At 32.8% G+C, this 23447-nt stretch overlaps 2 protein-coding genes across 4 annotated transcripts; one reads left to right on the top strand and one right to left on the bottom strand.

Annotated features, from left to right (window-relative positions):
* Positions 1 to 1523: 1523 nt before the first annotated feature.
* LOC132741936 (uncharacterized) lies at positions 1524 to 16315 on the bottom strand. 3 transcript variants are annotated; one of them, XM_060730207.1, is made up of 7 exons: positions 16197 to 16315; positions 13911 to 14044; positions 12157 to 12248; positions 11477 to 11626; positions 10506 to 10644; positions 7634 to 7834; positions 1524 to 5459 (listed from the first exon to the last, which is right to left on the bottom strand). In XM_060730207.1, exons 2-7 carry the CDS (start codon positions 14005 to 14007, stop codon positions 4198 to 4200), a joined length of 1941 nt encoding a protein of 646 aa, XP_060586190.1. In that variant the 5' UTR covers positions 14008 to 14044; positions 16197 to 16315; the 3' UTR covers positions 1524 to 4197. The 3 variants fall into 3 exon arrangements, with proteins under 3 accessions (XP_060586190.1, XP_060586188.1, XP_060586189.1); XM_060730205.1 differs by having other exon boundaries at positions 7445 to 7834; XM_060730206.1 differs by having other exon boundaries at positions 7445 to 7834; positions 16186 to 16285.
* Positions 16316 to 19381: 3066 nt separating this feature from the next.
* On the top strand, positions 19382 to 22741 carry LOC132741937 (piercer of microtubule wall 1 protein-like). The gene is made up of 4 exons (XM_060730208.1): positions 19382 to 19542; positions 20763 to 20835; positions 21396 to 21529; positions 21837 to 22741. The coding sequence occupies exons 1-4, from the start codon at positions 19510 to 19512 to the stop codon at positions 21903 to 21905; spliced, it is 309 nt and encodes a 102-aa protein (XP_060586191.1). The 5' UTR covers positions 19382 to 19509; the 3' UTR covers positions 21906 to 22741.
* The last annotated feature ends 706 nt before the right edge of the window (positions 22742 to 23447 follow it).

Raw genomic sequence — 23447 nt, forward strand, 5'->3', positions numbered from 1 at the left:
ATAGATTGAAACTTCACACATTTGTTCTCTGTGATTATCTAAAATGATTGGCACAAGTCCCATAACTCAGATTAGCTTTTTTGCATAATTATGCCCCCTTTTCGACTTAGAAATTCTTGGTTAAGTTTTTGCGTGTAAGTTGGTATTGATTATCTAACATGATTGGCACATGTCCCATAACTGATTTTTTTTTTGCATACTTATGCCTCTTTTTCGATTTAGAAATTCTTTGTTAAGTTTTTGCGTGTAAACTGGTATCTCCATAACTATTGAAGGGTTTGTGCCTTTTTTTGTGACAATTTTATGCATTCATAATAATCAAGCAGTGATTTACTCGATAAGACATCTTAATAACAAGCCTAAGTTTGTACCTTTTTCGGTCAATTTTTTATGTATTCATATAGGTAAGCATTTATGATACTCAATAAAACACCCTTGTGACAACTCTTTTCGAATAGTGGAGTGTCGCTGTTCTCCGACAGTTCTTGTTAAAACTGAAATCTTTAAAAATCTTCTCTCAAAAAGCAAGGCCTAGAACTAATATATTTTGTTTTTATCACCATCTTATGTAATTCTACAAAAATTGTTCAAATCAAAGCCCTGGCCCTGCCAGAGGGTCTTGGCTTTTCCTTATATAGTAAATACTTCAAAAATCTTCTTGAAACCTGCAAGGGCTACATCTTGGATATTTAGCATGAAACATTATCTACTGGACCCTACAAAAGTTGTTCAAATTATAGCCCTTGTGTCAAAATTGACCTGCCATTGGGGCCATGCCTTTTTTCTTATATACAGAATGTTTATGTTTGTTTTGCTCCGTTAATATTAATATTCTCAAACAAAAATTTTCAAGGATACTATAGGCAAAAGTTAGCATTAAGATACTGAATAATCTTTTCCATTAGACTAGACATCCATCAAGTTTGACTTAGTTCTATACTGTTTGCTGCATAATTTTGTATCCCCATGACCATTTCAGAAAAGTTGCTGTACTTTGAGTTGTAGTTTAAGTACAAGAACAGTCAGATTCCTCAGACTGGGTATAAATAAGGAAGAATATGCAATAATGAGCTGCGTCACGACAAAACCAACATAATGGGTTTGCGACCAGCATGGATCCAGACCAGCCTGCACATCTGAGCAGTCTGATCAGGATCCATGCTGTTCGCTTACAAACACTATAGCTAGTAGAGAATCTGATATTTGAAACATTTTTCTTTTTTCTGACATTTCAGTTTGAAAGACTTCCCCTGATATTTTGCATTTTGGCTAAATTAAGAAGAAAGTCGTCTGTCAAGACACCAGTGAAAATACGGAAAATATGTTTCATGGCAGTGAAAAATAAATTTATACAGTGTAAAATACAGAAATAAAAATAAGCACTTTACTTTATAAATATATCTCAATATTTCATTTCTAAGTATAAAGTAGAAGATTCAACCACAATTCACCAAAGGATTAATAACTCTGTAAAACACTTATAACATAAGGAATATTACATATAAAACACAAGACAGAGAATGTCTACTTCTAGTTTTATTAGAAATCAATATTTTATTTATAGATATGTAAAAAAAAACTGATAAAATACAGTCTTCAACAAAGATGGCATGTATATTATGTAAACATAAATATATTTTCTTTAAAAAAAATTGATATGAGAATGTATAGGAATGTTAATAAATCATTGATATGTACAAAATATACAACCATTTAAAAGTATACCGGTGTAATGGACCGGTGTAAATGATGTCATGCTTCAATAAACAAATGAAAATTATGAAAACTGTAAAATCAAGATTTTCCCACAATTACATTGCACATTGTAATTTAAAACATTCCAACAGTTAACATAACATTTGTATTATTTTTTACAGCATATTATTTGATCTAGTTATCATTTTAATCAAGTTACTTTTAAAATTATTGAAAGTGAGAACTTGTTAAAAAGTTAAAATTATATGTATTAAAAATCATAATTTATATAAAGATAATGAAAGCAGATCTTTCAATAGTTACTTTTATTACCCCTCACTATTTTTGTAATGTTAATTTCCCATAGGCCAATGGGAGTTATTCTTACTGTTAATTCAAGTGTACCATGTGACTAAAAAAAATTCACAGTAAAAAGCTGAAAAATAAAAACCTAAAGAAATAGTGTCCCAATGAAGCAGGGGTAATAAAATAAATAACAATGGATTTTGAGTAACAGCTAAAATATTACCCCTCATAAAAATACTTTTACTCTTGGCTTATGTCTTGGCTATCAGTATTTTTCTAGGTATTGTTACTGTTACTGTTACTCACAAACCAATTTGTTATTTATATACTGTTGCACTTAAAGTCAGTGGCATATTAGACAGTTCCAAGCCAACAATCTTATTGAAAGCCCTATCACAAGCCTGTGCTATCTGAAGATAATCAACACCACAGTAAACCCATGTATCTGACCAATATACAATATTGTATTTTTAACTTTTTGAAATTTTGACAATAAAATTCTTAAACTTTAAATCAGTAGACAGAGCAAAAACGAATATTCAGTGGTGTGAAGGTTTAAGAAAGTGAAATCATTAACAGTATTTTGAATGGCAAGCAACATACACATAGACAGAACATATTTTTTTTAAATTATGCAAGTTCCAAGAGGCCTAGTCAATAAATGGCACATAAAATGGTTATCAACTATCTATAATAAAGACTACACAGAATTACTGCACTTGATTTCTTGTAATAATTGGTCATACTTATAAATTTTTGTTTCATTGAAGCAAAACAGTGCAGATTGTTTTTGTGTTTTTGAACGCCTGAAACTCTTTTGATAATCACTAACCTTGATTGCAAAAATAATTGTTCATTTAAACTTCTCTATTAGGCGGCATGAATCACATAATTAAAAACTGGTTCAAACATAATTAAAAACTGGTTCAATGACAAATTGAATTGTTCAGGTCAAAGAGATTGTAAGCTTAAAATTCACATGTATTCCAAGAGTTTCCATGTAATGAACCATAAGTCTACAATGCTATTTAAAACTTAAATTTATAATTAATAATTAGAAGAGGCTAAATCAGCACTATTTATACAACAAACATAACACAAGTTCTGTTTACTATAAAAACACAAATACAGTAATATAACATTCTTAATGAAACATACAGTAATAAAAGATGTTAAAAATCAATTACCATTAAATGCAAATAGTAATGAAGACAGTTAGTGTATATATAAAGAAAAAAAGAAGTGCCAAAAACATAACTCAAAATTTGCTACTTATTCAATCTGTTACAGGTACACTATAATAAAGAATTCAAACTGAAGACTTAAAATTTTATGATGCCAGATGAGCAGATTTTATATCTATTTTTAAATGATAACAAAAAAGTTAACTGAGCATCAAAAAGCACAGACATTATTCAGTCTCTCTAAGAAGCAGACTTTATAATTTTACAGACAATAAATGAATCCCTATTTTCTCAATAAACTTATTACGGCTATTATATCTATTTTACCATACAAGTTATCTTTGTAGATTAAAGTGAATTTCTCAAACTTTTTAGAATAATAAGATTCTTCATGTTAAATCATTTACTAATTTATTGTTTTATAAACTTTGTGGTGAGCCAATGGCCTGCAATGAAACAAAAATATATTTTAGATACACATACTTTTTATGGCACCCTCACTTGTATTATTATGTTCCTCATTTTCAGAAATCTTTTAATGAAAATTTATACAAACAATTTTCCTTTGGTTCATATTTATTATATTTATGCTACATTTCTAAATAAAATGAAGTGGTAAAACTATATTACAAAAACATGTACACGTATATGTAGTTACAAACAAAAATATGTTTAAAATCTTAGGAAGCATGTAGAGGCATAAGTTTGTTCTTTTTCAACAAATTTTAAATTCAGATATACATGTATGTCCTTTGATGAGAACTATTTCATCAATAATACAGGCTAAGGTTTTAACAAAACATATTGATGTTTCATTTATTGATTACATGAAAATGTGTCCAAAAACAATAGTACCGAGAAACAAGTTTCCTATATCAAACAGGAAAAAAAGCCAAACAATCTTTGTTTAATTTAACTTTTCAAGTTTAGTGTTATAAATCATCAATTGATAACAAAACAAATGAAAAAGGGAATATATTACAATATTTTTGGGGTACACAAAAAATTCCTCTTAATTTTTGCGCTTCATGAGTTCTACACCACTGCCAAGATTTGCTGAAAAATCTGAGTCCTCGTTTAACAGATTTCTGTCTCCAGAAAGATTACTTGCCCCTGTTGACGTGCTGACAGGCGAGTACCTACCATCTACTGGTCTATATCCTCTATTTACAAGGTATGAATATACTGGGGGGTCGTTAGGATTCAATTGACCTTTAGGTTCTCTGTTTGATTTATGGCTTGGGTTACCACGTTCTCTGTTTGTATGGGATTGAGGATGGCTTTGAGCCGCCGGTTGAGATCCTGGCTGTTGAAGAGGAACAGTAAAATTAGCTTGATGGTAGGCATTGGGCTGGGATGGGTTTGAATGATTGACAGGTGGCAACCGACCTTGAGGGTATTGGGGTTGACCTTGTGGGTATTGGGGTTGACCTTGTGGGTATTGGGGTTGACCTTGTGGGTACTGAGGCTGGCCCTGAGGATATGGTGCTTGACCCTGTGGATAATGTTGCTGTTGACCAGGATAACCATATTGAGGCTGAGGTTGATGTATACCTGGGGGTGCAAACCCTGGGTAAGGTTGACCTTGAAACTGCTGAGGCTGGGATGTAGCTGGTGGCCTGAAGCCTACAGGCTGCGGTGCAGGAGGTGCATTCTCTTGTTTATTTTTCAATTTATTAGGTTGAGAATAAACAGCATCTGTTTTGTCAGATTTTGCGTTTGCTTCTGACTCCGCCTCCGATTCTGTTTCCTCTTCTGATGACTCCTCCTCCGATTCATTGTCAGTGTCAGACTCATCTGTTTCCTCTTCAGATCCCGCCCCTTGGTCAACCAACAGAGCTTTTGATTTTTTCTTAGGCTCTATGGTATCATATTCCTCATCTTCATCAGGGGGAGGAACAGCACGCTGAGCTCTCATTACTTTAGGCGAGGTCTTTTTATTAGCATGAGCACTTGGTCTTAAAACACGCTCAACAAAAACAGACTGTTGTTGTGAATCATCTGCTCCAACAAAAGTAGTTTCATCAGCAGATGACTCTGAATTATGTCTCATGGCTTCACGGTATGTAGGCGGAACATAGTTCCTCTCACTGAAGTTTTTAGTGGCTGTACTAGCCGACCTGTCAGTAAATGATCGGTCAGACGATCTATCATCTTCCTCATATCTATCATACTTCTCTCTGTACCTTCTCCCACTACGTTCTGATGTTCCACGAGGGTTCAAATTTACATGAGGTGGTGGAAGAGGTCTTTTAACAGGCAAGCTTGCATTACCTATAAAAAGGGAAAAAAATGTTTCATGTCAAAAATATATATTTATCAAGAAAATGTCTTGTCTTTTTCTGTCTTCAAATAGTACATACAGAAGATATGGGTTAAAAACATTTTTTTCAAATTATAAAATTCATTTAAAATTATGGTTTGGATATGATAAAAGTGACATTTTCTGATGTTTTAAATTTTAAAATCACCTACATTATGACCCTTGAAATTTTGCATGCCAGATGTGATCATTTTTGGTTAAGACAACAGAAGCAATTTTGTGCATTATATGAGGCGCAAACATATATATTTATCAAGAAAATGTCTTTTTCTGTCTTCAAACAATACTTACAGTAGATATGGGTTAAAAACATTTTTTCAAATTATATAATTTATGATTTGGATATGTTAAAGATGGCATATTATGATGTTTTAAATTCTAAAATCATATAATTATATCATGACCCTCATTTGAATGCTAGCAGTGATAAGTTTTGGCGAAATACAACAGAAGCAACTAAGTACATTATTTGAGGCTCAAACCAAATGTGTCTCTGGCTACAGACATCAGACGTAACATTGCACATTATTTGAGACACAGACAAAAACATCTATGTTGAAAGATTCCGATCCCATCTTTGTGTGTCATTTAAAATACTTTTTTACGCACATCTCATGAAAGTTACTCAGACAGCTAAATAAAATGATTCTATCCGTCTGGTGAGGTTCCCTACAGTAAATTAAAGTCACTCACATAAACTCTGCCACAGAGATTCTTCTCAAATATAGGTTTATATGTACACCATACCATGTAATTTTGTAACAACTCAAAGATGCATGTTTCTTTTTGTCAGTCTTACTAATAATACAGTTACTGTCTACAAAACAATAACAATGCACCTTGAAAACTTTAAGGTAGCTAGTCTTTATTTCTGAAAAGAAAATGCTACCTTAGGTTTAGGGGTGGGTACACTTTGCAGTGACAAGTAAAGCTAAAAAAACAACTAGTAAAGCAGTGAACATATAGGATATATGTGCACCTGGCAGTGAAGGGGCAAAGTGCATTCTGAACTATAAAACTTTATAAATTCAATAAAAAAAAAAACTTTTTACAGAAAGTATATTTAAAATAATATGAACAATCTTAGAGAACTATCTCTGTTGAATGTAAATCTTATTCCAAGAGAAAATTTGCATTTTAGCTTGATCTTTACTGTTCTGATAATAAACCTTCATTATTGAAAAGATCATCTTGTGACTTTTCTACAGTATAAATTACTATACATTACTTCTGTTACTTTTTGAAAAAAAAAATAATTTAACCATTAATTAAGTGCAAGTTAGCACAAAAAATTCATGCATTAAAAAAGCAAAGCATGCAGCCATGCACAGCTAACAAATATTTCAACTTTATCTAGATATCTAAAGAGCCAACATTCATCAAGAATCAAAATATTTATGATTCACCCCTCCCCTATTAACTCCACCCTTCACAATTGATGTAAACTGATATAAACAGTAAGACTTTACAAGTAAACTCTAATGTTGAATGTTTATAATAGAGTCACCTGAACCACAGATGTTCAGCGCGTGGCCATGACTTACACTATACCCCTGTTCCCCCTCTACAACCAAAAATCAATTATATGAAGAAGAAAAAAAATTATGACTTAATTTTTTAGAGTCATAATTTTTCTTTCTCCAAATAATTGATTGTAGTAAATATTTATGATGTTTTGATGATGTTCAAGGGTTTGGGTTGTAGAGCTGGGACGGGGGTATAGTTTAAGTCATGGCCATGAGCAAACACCTGTGACATGAGCATATAATTGTGTATACTAATGAAAACATAAAAACCAGACTTTGTATACATCTGTCTCGAGTATATTTGATCCTTGATAAATATGGCAAATGATCTAAAGAGAATTCTAATTGTAAAAAAAAATTTCTAGTGACAATCAAATCACAAAATGAACATTTCAACAACAAAGACTTACTATCGAACATCGAGTGATCACTGCCCATTGTCCGTTGAGATCTTGCAATCTTTGCTCTCGGAAGATTTGGTGACCTACGAATGCTTGCAAACCCATGTTTTGAACTTTCCGATGTCCATGGCTTTGAACTATTATTATGTGGAACTTTTCCATTTAAACTATGAACACTAGCTGCAGTATTTACGTGACCTAATTTTTCCTCCTTCCATTTCTGACTGATTCCACGCTGTTTCCTATAGCAGCAGCAGACAACAACTATGACGATTAAAATAACTACAGCGAAACATCCGGCTATAATCGCTGCGATCTCTTTAGTTCCGAGGATACGATAGTTATAACCATACTCATCACAGTTGTGTTCACTCTCGTAGTTACATTCAACAGTTCCCGCTGAAGATATAATATAATATTTCAAATGTTATGATAATGTACCGCCATAAACAAAGAATGTCACTATCTTGAGTAGCAATCTATATTATGTACCTAAATTTTCAATACTTGTTAACATGATAAAGCATATTTTCTTCTTTTATAATCTACAATATTTATTATCAGACTTTGTCGTACAAAAATTATCCCGATACAGTTTAATTTTTATTGATGGATAATAAATCTTCTTACTGTAAGTATGGTTTAAGTGGTAAAAGCTGTGTCAAACAAACAGTACAAGAAGCGCCGCAATGCGACGAAAACCAGGTTTTCAACGACCAAGTTTTGATGTGACAGAAATCAATAGGTCAAAGTGCACTGAAGTTATTGAGTAGAAGCTGAAAATTCTATTGTAAGCAAATGACCTTGAACTTGCTCCCAGATATCTAAGTGGCAATCCAAAGCTGCCACTCAGCAATTTTGGTGTCAAAAGGTCAAAGCAAACTCAAGTTATAACATGAAAACTAAATACATTAACCTTGATCACAGACACCTGGGTAGCAATCCCAAGCTGCCTCTTGATATAAGCTACCCATTCATAAAGTTTGGTGTCAATAGGCCAAAGCAAACTCAAGTTATTGAGCGGAAATTGAATTTCTATTTTTAGTAACAGTGACCTTGACCTTGATCACAGACACCTGGGTAGCAATCTCAAGCTGCCTCTTGATATAAGCTACCCATTCATAAAGTTTGGTGTCAATAGGCCAAAGCAAACTCAAGTTATTGAGCGGAAACTGAATTTCTATTTTTAGTAACAGTGACCTTGACCTTGGTCACAGACACCTGGGTAGCAATCCCAAGCTGCCTCTTGATATAAGGTATCCATACACCAAGTTTGGTGTCAATAGGTCAAAGCAAACTCAAGTTATGGAGCGGAAACTGAATTTTCTATTTTTAGTAACAGTGACCTTGACCTTGGTCACAGACACCTGGGTAGCAATCCTAAGCTGCCTCTTGATATAAGCTATCCATACATCAAGTTTGGTGTCAATAGGCCAAAGCAAACTCAAGTTATGGAGCGGAAACTGAATTTCTATTTTTAGTAACAGTGACCTTGACCTTGATCACAGACATCTGGGTAGCAATCCCAAGCTGCGTCTTGATATAGGCTATCCATACACCAAGTTTGGTGTCAATAGGTCAAAGCACCAAGTTTGGTGTCAATAGGTCAAAGCAAACTCAAGTTATTGAGCGGAAACTGAATTTCTATTTTTAGTAACAGTGACCTTGACCTTGATCACAGACACCTGGGTAGCAATCCCAAGCTGCCTCTTGATATAAGCTATCCATACACCAAGTTTGGTTTCAATAGGCCAAAGCAAACTCAAGTTATTGAGCGGAAATTGAATTTCGATTTTTAGTAACAGTGACCTTGACCTTGATCACAGACACCCGGATAGCAATCCCAAGCTGCCTCTTGAAATAAGCTACCTACACAACAAGTTTGGTGTCAATAGGTCAAAGCAAACTCATGTTATTGAGCGGAAACTGAATTTCTATTTTTAGTAACAGTGACCTTGACCTTGATCACAGACACCTGGGTAGCAATCCCAAGCTGCCTCTTGATATAAGCTATCCATACACCAAGTTTGGTGTCAATAGGCCAAAGCAAACTCAAGTTATTGAGCGGAAACTGAATTTCTATTTTTAGTAACAGTGACCTTGACCTTGATCACAGACACCTGGATAGCAATCCCAAGCTGCCTCTTGATATAAGCTACCTACACACCAAGTTTGGTGTCAATAGGTCAAAGCAAACTCAAGTTATTGAGCGGAAACCAAAAGTTGACGCCTGCCCGCCCGCCCGCCTGCCCGCCCGCCCGCCGCCCGCCGCCGACTTCGGCATTACAATAACCCGGTTTTCGTTGAAAACCTGGTTAAAAAGGCATTTAGTGTAAGTTTAAACTATGTGAAAACTAAATTTTCTTTATCCTTATGTTTATAAAACACAAGATGTAATATCTCACTTTGTGCATACATTAATATCATTGTGAATATCTGATACATGTTATGTGAACATTTACATTCTACAAGCATGTATATATCATCATGATTTTTGCTTTTGTTGGTTAAATAGTGTGTAGTTTATGTTCTTTGATATACACATACATGTACTGGCAATAAATATCTTAAGGTGTAAATCATTTGTGTGAATATGTTTCATTGTTTTATGCACACATCTTCGACTTTATCTAAACCTATCATATTCTGCAAACATTCCACTTAGCGTGTACAAAGAATTTAGTAAAAATAATATCATTTTTTGGCTATTTGTCTTTTAGTTTGAATAAAAAGCTTAGTTTTAACATATCAAAATCAAGTGTAAACATAGAATTTAGTCAGGACATGCCAATTATTATCAATTTGAGCCGCATCACAACAAAACCAACATAATGTGTTTGAGACCAGCATGGATCCAGACCAGCCTGCGCAGTCTGATCAGGATCCATGCTGTTCGCTATCAGTTTCTCTTCATGTAAAGGGTTGGTAAGCGAACAGCATGGATCCTGATCAGACTGCGCGGATGCGCAGGCTGGTCTGGATTCATGCTGGTCGCAAACGCATTATGTTGGTTTTGTCGTGACGCAGCTCATTTATCATTCTATTCTAGCAATTTTGCATGTATACTTACAGGGTATAGGGGTAACTACAATCCTGATATCAAAATTTCTCTCCAGCTCCCCTCTTGTTAACCGAAATGTCACCAACTGTCCAGACGTAAATATGAAATTTAGACTTGGTGGCTTTCCCTCAAGTTTACTGAATGATCTCTGAAATAAACAAAAAAAAATATCTTTTATAAATCTTGCATTTTATTAAAGAGAAATATAACCAAAATCTTGAAACTTCTTAACGCGAGTTAAAAAAAATGTCAATACCTTCATAAACAGATACTGTGTATAGGCAATTTTGAAAATGTTAGATGAAGCTGCTTGCTTATAAAGTCTTTGTTTGTTTTTTCTTATATTACTGGTATGTACAGTTTCCCAGTCCCAAGTTTTCATTTTGTTAAGACTTGTAAAAGTATAATATAATGCAGAAGGCAAGTCTGTTCCAAAAACTAAGCTTTTTTTTGGATGAGTTTGATACATTCTTATTTTCTATACAATTTGCCAATCAATATAAGATTTTTGCTGTCACATGATATGACATTTAGACAGAAAATGCAGAAAACAGCAAAATTTATGATTGGCAAATCATTTCATTTATTTCCAGGCAAATGGTGCCAATGATACCTATGGCTCTAAAATAGCATTTGAATCATCAGGCCATTTTCTAGCATCAATCTTGTTTGCATTAACAAATTGTCAGTCAAAAATGTTTTAAGATTGGGTTCCCCCACTCCTTCTGACTTTTCCTTTTAAATATTCATGCACAAAAATAAATACTAAAGTAATACATATTCAAGTCAGAAATTGATCAAATAACTTTTTTGTATGGTTAGATTTGCCATGTTACAGTTATACATTTACATTATATGATTATTTGCCCATTATTTTGCCCATTTTACCCATAAATCAAACCCTCTTTTAATTTTTTTTTTCAATTAGATATAACTTTAGAGATTTTAATACAGCATAAGTAATAAATTTAGAATCTAACCAGCAATTTTCCTTGGAATTCACCATCGTATATGTAGAAGTAGACACCTGGATCATCTATTCGCACACTGAGGACCTGCAGTTTGAATCTGTACGGTTCTCTGATATTTTCTGTGTTTAATGTAACACTACATGATGTTACAGGCTGACCCTAAAAAACATTCAACTCAATATACATTCAACATTAAATAACTAATGCATATAAATTTTATTTCATACAAGTGATAACTGAAATGGGCCAAGATTGGACATTTCCCTTGATTTAGTCCTGCTCAAAACAGGATTTTTATAAATTTAAATTTCAACACGTGTTTAGCACATTAGGTCTTAGAACCCACATTACCCTGAAAATAAAAAGTGTTTTTATGATCTCATTCATGGTTTTATCAACAATATTAAATTACCAAAAAAGAACATACTTCTGTAATATATTTGGTTGATTTTAAATTAGTCACACAAGTTAACATGATTTTTAAAACAGTGCCTTACTATAGAAAGTTTAAGATAATCAAAATTCAGCATACATTAAAAAGCTGAAAGTAAAATTAATATATTTTATCTAAACCTTGAGACGCATCTTTCAAAACAAGTAATGTGTCAAAAGAGAGAAACTTAAAAGTAGCCATATAATGTTTATAAATTCTCACTGAAATGCTCTGTGTCTCAAATTAAATAGCTCACCTGTAACTCTGTGCTTTGACCACTGATGAAAACAGTTGATTTACCAACCTCTCTTGGTCTTCCATCACAGTCAGAGTACCGGTCCAGATAAACTGAAGAAAAACAATATTTTATATGAGCCGCGTCACGACAAAACCAACAAAGTGCGTTTGCGACCAGCATGGATCCAGACCAGCCTGCGCATCCGCAGTCTGATCAGGATACATGCTCTTCGCTTACAAACCCTATAACAAGTAGAGAAACTGATAGCGAACAGCATGGATCCTGATCAGACTGCGCGGATGCGCAGGCTGGTCTGGATCCATGCTGGTCGCAAACCCATTACGTTGGTTTTGTCGTGACACAGCTCATATTATTTCATATTCAACTTGAAAATCACAGAAATATACCATGTAGTTAACAAGATTCTTGAAAAATTAAGTTAATTATTTAAAAGACCTATTGTTAATTAATAAACTTTGAATAATAAAAAGCTGTACTGTAAAATCAAAAAGATACATTGATGTTTAAACAATTATTTATAGCTAAAATTGCTATTAAAACCTAAATAAAATGTTTGTTTTTCAAGGAGAGGCCTTCATGATACAAGATTTATATTGATAAAGGGTCAATGAAATTCATGCCTGGGCAACTCAATCCAATTCACATCTAATTGCAAAAAAATGAGCAAGCATTTTACCTTAATTACAAGAAACATGGCAATGCCACGAAACCAGGTTTTCAATTATCACCATAGTAGATAAATATGTTGTATTTGAAATACAAATACAAGCAACAAACAATGTAACTATGTGCAATGTAAAACATGAATAATGTAGGAGGAATTGCCACAGAAGAAGTGTTCACTATACATGTATATTCTGTATGAGGAAAAAAATCAAAGGGCCATAATTAGGTCAAAAATTATCCAATCACAAAACCCCGACAATATGCGCCAGGGCACTTGAAGACAAAGCTTCTGTGAAAGTTTAAACAAAATCCGTTGAGAAATGTAGGACGAGTTCAGCACTGAAGAATTTGTTCACTAAATATTGATAATTCTGTATAAGGAAAAAATATAACGGGCCGTAATTAGGTCAAATATTATCCAATCACAAAACCCTGACAATATGCGCCAGGGCACTTGATGACAAAGCTTCTGTAAAAGTTTGGTCAAAATCTGTTGAGAAATGTAAGAGGAGTTGCGCACAGAAGAAATTGTTCACTATATATTCTATATAAGGAAAAAAATCAAAGGGCCATAATTAGGTCATTTATTATCCAATCACAAAACCCCAACAATATGCCCTAGGGCACTTGATGACAAAGCTTCTGTGAAAGTTTGGTCAAAATCTGTTGAGAAATGTAGGAGTTGTGCACAGAAGAAATTGTTCACTATATATTCTATATAAGGAAAAAAAACAAAGGGCCATAATTAGGTCAAATATCATCCAATCGCAAAACCCCGACAATATGCGCCAGGGCACTTGATGACAAAGCTTCTGTAAAAGTTTGGTCAAAATCCGTTGAGAAATGTAGAAGGAGTTGCGCACAGAAGAAATTGTTTACGCCCGCCCGCCCACCCACCCCGCCCATCCGCCCGCCGACATACCTCAATCTAATAACCAGTTTTTTCCTTCGGAAAACCTGGTTAATGATCATGAACCTAATTATGTCCACTAAATCATATTCTTGGAAGTAAGCAAAACTTTTACATTAATAATTATCATTTTAATACAAAAACAATATTTCTTAAAAAAATCCTTGCTACTTACAGTTAGTTTTACCAGAGCCTGGAATACTATTTATTTGGCAATGCACGAAATTTCCAAAGATTGCCAATCCCAGCACTACAAGCACCAAAACTTTCATTTTCTATTCTTTTGGTTTTACATCATGAATGATTCACCTGAAACAAAATAAAACAATTTAAAACTTATTTTATCACTTAATTTTGATTTGAAACTAATTCAATAGTAAACTGTATGGTAAAATAATTTTGGCATACAACAAGTTAAGAATATGTTTTTTTCCCAATAATAAAACAAACTTTCCATTGAAGCTGCTAAAAATGTATTTTGTTATTCCCTTTTTTTTTTAAAAATACTATTTTAATTCTTACTTTCCAGGGAACAAATCTGCTGGGATGGGAGATTGGAGCAGATTGGAGATTATACAGGACTGAAGCCTTCCAGATATCCTGACTTTTTATATTTTAAGAAAAGACAAATATAAATACAAATCAATTATTATAAAAGCAACTAACAATTTATAGATACACATATTTCAAAATAATGAAACAATGATTGGTCATTAATTAAACACACCCATGTGAATCATAACATTGACATACCCATTTGTGCACGATGCTTAAATCAGGCAATATATGTACTAGATCTGACATTTACTCTGGATTTAGTGAAAAAATATTTTGACGTGCCAAAGCCAGATTCTGAGATATTTTTGTTCTGGGTCGGAATCTTAATGCTTCTACATATATTGCCAATACACATACATGCCATATGACGTCCTTGATATCCGGTATTGTCATGGAAATCAGCCGGCGGGGGGGGGGGGGGGGGGGGGGGGGGGGGGAATTTTCAGGGTGAAAATAAAAATTTAGACCTTATTTGCAGCAAGAACAATTCCAATATTATGCAATTATATTTGCATGTTAATTATCCTAACTAAGATGTTATCATGTTGATACCAGACAGTTTAGTAATACACAAGACACTAATCCACTGATCGATAAATATACATGGTAACACCAAGTGTGTCAACAACTGCATATGTCTGCATAAATGACTCTGCCTACATTTACCTAGCAGTTTGTCTTGTACGCGGGTCCGCAAAGTCTTTTTAAGTCTTGATAAGACCGCCCTTTAATGATGATTGACACTTCTAGTGCACCAAACATTATCTAGCAACTGTCAATCACTTGTCTCCAGTATCAGTTCATTTAAAAGGGTGGTGTGAAATTAAATCTTCTCAACATTAATAATGATTTTAGGTCATTAGTTGCAATTTTGTTTTATACATTTGTAAGAAAGTAATTGTATTGAAATAATTTTACAAGTTCTTCAAATGTTTGCATACTTGCAATTATTTTTGAAGTGTCGCAATTTTGAGCATTATTTTTAACATACGAGTCTTGAGACAATTACTTATAAATGTTTTAATTTATTAGAAAATAGAAAGGTACACCTCATTTCTGTGATATAAAACACGGTGACTTTTCAGAGATAAATTGTGGTGATTTAACAGTGAATGTTACCCGCCTTGAAGCTTCCGCTGTGATGGTTCTGGCTTACAAAACTTTATAAGCTGCTTTATTAACATTTTTTTGTCAGATGTGGCATTATGACCATATAAAAACAGGTATGCTGAATACCTTTTGCTACCACAGTGATATAGCATAGCGCATGCTTTACTGTATCATAATATTTGCAAGTTTACTAGGTTACATTCTGCTATGTTAATTTTAGAAACAATTTTTTAAAGTGTCCCGGAAAACAGTCTGGAAATTATGGCATGTATGCCATACACAAATAGCAGCGCAATATCCCATTGTGTAGTACAATGAGTTGGACTACTCTGGATTAGTCCCCATCTATTCAGGATCTGATCACCTTATCTAAATAACAACAAAACTTTCTTTTCTCGGCTTTTCAACTAAGTAATAATCAAATGACATAATAAGAAAGGAATTTTATCAACAGCTCAAATTACAGTAAAATTTATACATTAAATAATGATATTTCTAGCAACCTTATCAGAAAGGTTGGATTTATGGGAATAAAAAACACAACGCATATAGTTCATGCTTGTAGCCCTATAACCATTGTATAATAATAAAAAATGTCAAGTTTGGTTCATCAAAACAAGGCAAAAAGTAGGTCATCAAAAATCGCTCCATATAAAAATATTGGATGACAAATTATACATAAAATCAGCAACATTCGAACCTAATTCCGATTTACAATGAACATGATGTAAATATTGACCGATTATTGCTCTCTTTAAAATTTTAGCAGATATTTATCACACCTGTAATTTACCTGACTTCCGTATTCGCCATTTTCATTTCAAACGTTAAGCAAACCTAGTCCATAAATAAAATTCATCAAAGTACGTGATGTAATTACCTCCCTTTACAAGCAGACCGTCACGTATATAGTGTAGTGCTGGGCTTTCTAAATAGATCTAGTCATGCCAATATGACACTAAGATGACGATATATTATTGTTATAGTGAGCTTGACATTTAAATCCGTGCGCTTGTCATGTTTGTCTGTTCAATAATGATACCCAGATCATGAGATGAGAGAAATAAAGAGTAAAATAGCAGGTAAAAACTGGCTCTCATAAGATGTACGTACCCACTTAAAAACTTGCTTGCATGATTCGCGCTGCGCTTCTTATATAACTCTAGCTAGTGTCTTTCTTTTATAAACGTAAAATGCGGAAATGATTTTAAATCTATAAAACCAATAATCATTTTAAAGTTATCTCCTTAAGGTTTCTATTTTGTTTATAATTATTGTTTTGTAATTTGTACAATTTCAGGGCATTTTGCTTTCTAAAGCAGATGATATATAAAGTTGTTTTTTTTTTTTTTTGTCTGGAAAATTCTATAAAATCAGGCAGTTTTCCCCTAATATTCTTGTAGACATTTGTCTGCAAAAACACCATGTTATTTTTCCTGTCTGTGATACAGACGCATATTCTATACTCAGACCAAAAAACCTCGTATTCCTGCTAAATGTAATTGTACTGCGAGTTAGGATAAGGACATTGTCTCCCGAGACCTAGACTTAGCGCGTTACTAGTAAGAAAGATAAAATGGACTAAAAAGAAATATAAAAGTTTGAATTGGATAAAACAGAACAGGCGTGCTTTACTTTATAGTGGAACATACTTGATATACTCCCCAAGTGACCGATAATCAGGGAGTTATGGACCCTTATAAAGGTTCTGTAACAAACTGGATTAGCACCTGGCGAAATCATAGTTGTTACAAACGTACCTGGCCGTAGCTTTCTCAACATTTTTTTCCATATAGGAAAAGACTTTCTGTCAGAGGTGCCAAATAATAAAACAATAATTATTCTACCGTTAGTCTATGTTTTGTAGATCGTTCCCTTAAAGTTCTATTAATTTTGTTTGGTGTTTTTATGATTGTTTCAATGAAGCCACGAGGCGACAACATCATTCTGGAAGGAAGTCTAAAGATTCCAAGAAATTTCATGCAATTAAAAAAAGCATTTAGCACCCTTTTTTTGCCTTGTTTGCGATGAGTTGGCCTTTATAAAATTCATCATTAACTGGAAAGACGATGCAACAAACAACAGATCTGGATACCAATAAAACATGTCAGTTTCTACATCTCTCATTGCAATTTTTTCCTTTTGATATCGAGCTTATCATGTACATTTTTGTTACCTGCAGTGTTTTATCATCGTTGTTGAATACATGCTGAATGTCTCCAGATTATCCAAAATATTTCAGAACATCAAACTTGAGAAAATGTACATTGCACTAAGATTTTAAAAGATTCAGGATTCATGTTGTGTTGTGCGATTATAAATGATTTTGCAGTATTTGCATGTGTTTTAACAAAAAATAGGCAAAGTGGCGTCCCCTCATTGCATAACCGGCAATAAATTGCACCGTGTGCGTGTAATAGGTTTAAAGAGTAGATCTACATATGTGGGCTCCAGTCTCACTTAGTGTTTCAAGTAAAACATTAAAATTCAGTCATATACTTACCGACTACAGCAAACGGCCATATTTTATCCACTGCTTCTGCGACAAATACTCCACCGCCGCGGCGATGGACCCACCACTTCTGCGAAAGCTATGGCCAGTGTGGTATTTATCACCATAATTCTAGCTACTACATCATAGTAACACAGCAAGGGCTATTTTTATCACCATAATTCTACTACATCATATTGACACAGTATGGGCTATTTTTATTTTTTTTTATTTTTTGCATATTAATTTATTTGAGCTCTCCCATATTTTTGAGCTCTTTTCTCCTTTCTAATACACTTTTGTAATACACCTGAACTGCAAGCAATTTATGTATTTATTATCTGAATCATACACCGTAACTTAGTATTTCCTTCGGAAGTTATGTTTTTGGCGGCAATAGTGCACGAGTTTCTTGTAATTAGTAAAGCGGGCATTCGAGGTTTATTTGCCAAGCCGTTTAGATGTGAAATTTCCGAAAATATTGAAATAATTTCGATTATATTATACAGAAAGTTTTGTAAATGTTTCTTACAATTGTTTTCTTTTTCAGGATTATGTACAGCTTGGAGCAAAGTAAAAAGTGCCTTATTATACGAAATAAATATGATTCATGGACTTTCAAAAATCAATGAGGCATATTCATTTAATTCTGTTTTGATTCACTGTAAATTATTATTCTGTTTGCATATAATTATGGACATGAAATGAGTTTATTTCAGAGAGAAATTATTTTTGACTTTGCCTATTTATAATTCTCAAAATTCGTTTCCTTTTTCCATTATGACATAAAATTTGAGACCGCTAAATTTGGGTTTTATGTCAGGTAGGTTCGAAGGAGCCGCTGGTCTTGAGCCTGGATTCATCCTTCAACAATACCTCCCCTCCCACGTTGGAGAAGGGTTGGGTATCCCGCTCGCAGCAACCTGACTTTTCGAACATATTTACAAAACCCTCTTATTCAGTAATATTGGAACGTTTATATTTCTTTACTTTTACAAGAAGTATTTGGCATATTTAAACAGTTGAATTTGCTTAGAAAATTTATTACTATAAGTCATGTGGAAGCTTTTTTGGACTTTTGTCTTAACAAAAATTGATATGTAGCTTTATATACAGAACTTTTTCGGAAAATAAACGGTTAGTGTCGACGGCTTACAAATACTCCCTCTAGCCTCCTTAAACTTTGTGTTGTGTTGTTTATTATTTCAAAGGTGTATTATAAAAGAATGTAAATGATTTATGCTCGTTTGAGTGTACTGTAACGAATTAGAGCATAAGTGAATTTCTTTCCTTGTTGACTTTACAATATTTTCCTTATAATAAATAAATTTTCATTTTTTTATGAAAATTAGCATGAATCTGAAGGCATGCTGCTTTAAAGAAAACAAGGTTCCGAATTTGTTTTTATTAATTATGGAGCTTTGTAAAATTATGGTGTTGTACGTGAACCAGTTCCGCATACGTGATGGACGCCGACTATTACTACACCGGATACAATTACTGCGCATGTCCCGTTGTCAGTGGCAACATAAACAACTGTTTTTTAATTCTGAACTATTTTAACAAGTTAACAAATTTAATAGGTAACTTATTTGGAGAGCAGTGAAAAGTAATAATGTCAATGGAAGATTCACAGCAGTGCGAACAGGTAATGATTTTCAATATGATAATATTCGGATCTTGCACGGCTGATAATTAAAGCCGTGAATCTAGAGATCTATCTGGAGCATTTTTAAAATCTGTCTGCAGCAAGATTCTAACACTAGTCTAACTTATTGTACTTCGCGATGAGATATTGTGATACTTTGTGTACAGTATGGTCTCCATCCAGAACAAAAACATCTCTGAATCTAGCTTTAATTTGGCACATCAATATATATTTTGACTAATCTTACCATAACCCAAACACTAACGCTAGCAGGGTCGTAGGACGAGGCGGACCGTGAGACAGGCCATACCTTACCAGGGCGGACCGTATATTTGGGCAGGGCGGACCATATTTTGGGACAGGGCGGACCATGACTCGAGACGAGGCGGACCATGATAAATTTAAAATTTAATACTGCTATTTCATTTTTTTTTCAATACATGTCATCCATACTGTAAACAAAAAATGTTGTATATTTTTAAGCATTTTCATATTGTACAAATTCATTTTTAAAAATTTACTATAATTTAGAAAAAAAAAAGGACAATATTTAAATATTTTTATTAGAAATATTAATTGATATTGAAGAAATATTCAAATAAATTGGGTAAATATAATTGTTAAAAGAATAGCTGCGGACAGATGGGTACTGGCTACCAAAACAGAAAAATTGCTCATGTTCCAGTTTAGCATATTCATTTACAGTAGATCTAGTTATAAATAGTGAAATAGTGACTGAATAGTAACTCAATGGCCAAATGACCTTAAAACTAAGGGAAATTTATAATTCATATATGCAGGAATTGAGATTCTTCTCCCTTAGTTTTATTTTTACATTTCACATTAAGCTGCAGTTACACCCCCCCTCTCAATTATTGAAAGTATATCGAGGGTTTATTGCATAACTGTTGTAAGACCTTAATTTCATTTAAGTTATTTCAGTCAACCCTCAATATGTTCTCCACAAAGGGTGTACAATTATTTATAATGAGGTTATATCTTAACAAACTTTCTTTATCTTTTTCTGTATAATTAATGCTAATTATATATAATGGATACAATGAATAGTTCTTCCTGGATTTCCTTTCCACTTAACTAAAATATCCTGGGTAAACACCTTATTATGGTATAGATTTCATCATGGTTGGCTTGCTTACATTTAAGAAATGCAATGTAAGATATTGAATTGATTTCACAGCTTAAAAATTATGTATTTTCAGATGGCTGCAGCAAATGAGAAGACATCAGACTATTACCGAACAAAAAATATACCAAACAGATTTGATAATCCAAGTATGTATCCAATATTTAAGTAAGCATGTATTATGTCACACCGAGAATAATTTTTATTAGGGCATATATACTAATATGGTATTAAGCTTGCAATATAACCTGGTTGGCTCATGTTGCTTTTCACTAGTTGTTTAAGAAACTGTTTGGGGTTTGAGCATTTTTAGGATGGTCACCAGTCTATAATCTTTTCATAAATTAAGTTTATCTAAAAATATTATGATTCAGTAGAAATAATTGCAAAACATACACACATTGGTAAAATTGTTCTGACCATAAACTAAATGTCAATGAAGTTCTATACTTTTAAATAATACAAGTAATTTTGACTTATTTCAGAAGTATCTATAATTTTTTTATAATTTAACATTTTGCAAATAGTATGTCAAATGTTAGGCATTTGTGAAAACATTTCATTGGTGTGCTGACTGTTAAATACATGTATGTTTTTTTTTTATCTTAGATGCAAAACAAATATCCTCTTGTAAGTGAATTTTAGTTAGTTTTGAAGAGATGAAAAAAATCATGTTTAATTTGTGAACATATTTTACTTTTAATTCCAGCATGGTTTAAGGGATATGGAGGTAAACCAGAGCACCCTATGTACAAGACAACATCAAATACTATTGGTCAAAAAAATCCATCTGTCCACACAATGCCAACACAGTTCTATTGTCGATCACAGAAATTTACAGAAGTAAGTTGACCATTTATGATATATTCCTCTATACATGTATTACCAAATTCTTTACTAAAAAACTAGAATTGAAATAAATCACTTTCAAACTTTTTCTCATATTAGAGCATTCTTTTTTCCTTTTTTAATATTAAATTAAATTTCAAACTAAAAAGTGATAGTATCAAAATAAACTGCATTTTTTGTTTATGGTGTTTTAACCATTTGGCAAATCCAAAAGGGTGAAAACTAAAATTACAGACAAGTATAGCTTTAATTTCTTTTTTTATAACACATATTGCTTATTAAATGTCTCTTTATTTTTCAGCATTTAGGCACATGTGGAATGTACAAGAATAATTCGTTCAATACAGCACTTGACCAAAGTCAAGTTTAACAGCGAAACAGACATTTAAACATAGAAAAAAAATCATGTACATAATTTTATCTTTCTATCATTGTGTGATATAAACATTTGTGACATCTTGTAACCTTAAATTTTTTATCAGATTCATGCTGATGATATGTTTAAAGCTTCACTTTATTTATAAAGGCAAGTAACAATATTTAAGTTTAAAAAAATACTTTTAAGTTTAATTTTATAACATGATTTTTTCATTTATTTGATATTTATTAAAACTGATGAAGATTTTAACTGTGCAAATTTGAAACAAGTAGATTAGTACACATGCACTGAAAAAATAAAACCTGTATCACAGGCATTGTTAAGGACTAAGCACATACTTGTTGTGATCTTACATCTAAAATACCAGTTTTAACAAATAATACAAATTTTATGCATTCATGCATCTGTATTTTCTAAAAACAACCCTGGTGGTAGAATTGTTCATAGATATGATACAATATATTAATCCTGCAAGTGTTGAGTTTATTGTTATTCAAACTTTCAGGTAAATGATTTACAATAGATTATGCTGTAAAAATGTATACAAGCATGATGATAGTGACATGAAGAAATTTAAAACCAGTTTGTTATTTAGAATAAATGTTGTTTATTATTATGTGTGCATGGAAAAAACCTGTTTTATATTAAATAGAAGTGTCTTGAAGGGGTTATTCTAACTTATTTGTTGTTGGGGGTTTATTTTATTTTGCTGAACCTTTCCCTGTCACTTCACTATTTTTCATACTAAAAATTATATTATTTCTTATATACTTTCTTGTGAAAAAAAATAATTATGTTAAATAAAACAGTCAAATGTTAAGAAATAATTGTTGTTCCTTTTCTCTGTTTTGAATATATCTGGATTTTTTTTAGAAGAAAAAAGGTTATATACTATTATCACTGATAATTATTTATATAATAGAGGTATCTTGCTCATCCAGGCCTTGTATTAAGTGTTGCACTTTTGGTTGTTTTTTGGTATGTACCACCCCACATATACAATTATACATGTACTTTGAGTAATTGCTTAAGAAACTTTAAATTGGACAGAGAACAGATTTCTCTAATGGACTAATGCTGTTGTTTTTTACTTACAATTTTTTTTTTGTAATGCCCTTTTTTTATAAAAATTTTAGATATCGCACTGAAAACATTTCCGTGAAATTCATCAAACTTTTTTCAGCAAGAGTGCATAACTTTCATAATAATGCACAATATTCTGGAAAAGAAAACAAACTAGAACTATACCCCCTCCCCCCCTCCCCCGCAAGACTGCTTTGGAAATGAGGATAACAGATTACCTTATAAAAGAATTGAAATTGAAATAGAGTTATGGTTGTGGGCAATTAAAGATAGTTGTGGTTCTTGTTTTCAATGTGGTTGACCATTGATGAAGTTTTATTGAATTAGTCTGTAATAAGTCCAGATAGACAAGGACAAAGGGCAATAACTCTAAATATACTGAAGATGGAGTTATGGTTATTGTACACTGCACTTCCTCTCATTGTGCTTGACGATTGTATGAAGTTGTAT

Source organism: Ruditapes philippinarum, unplaced genomic scaffold (genome assembly GCF_026571515.1).
Source record: "Ruditapes philippinarum isolate M1 unplaced genomic scaffold, ASM2657151v2 ctg3425_1_1_1_1, whole genome shotgun sequence".
NCBI classification, from domain to species: Eukaryota; Metazoa; Mollusca; class Bivalvia; order Venerida; family Veneridae; genus Ruditapes; species Ruditapes philippinarum.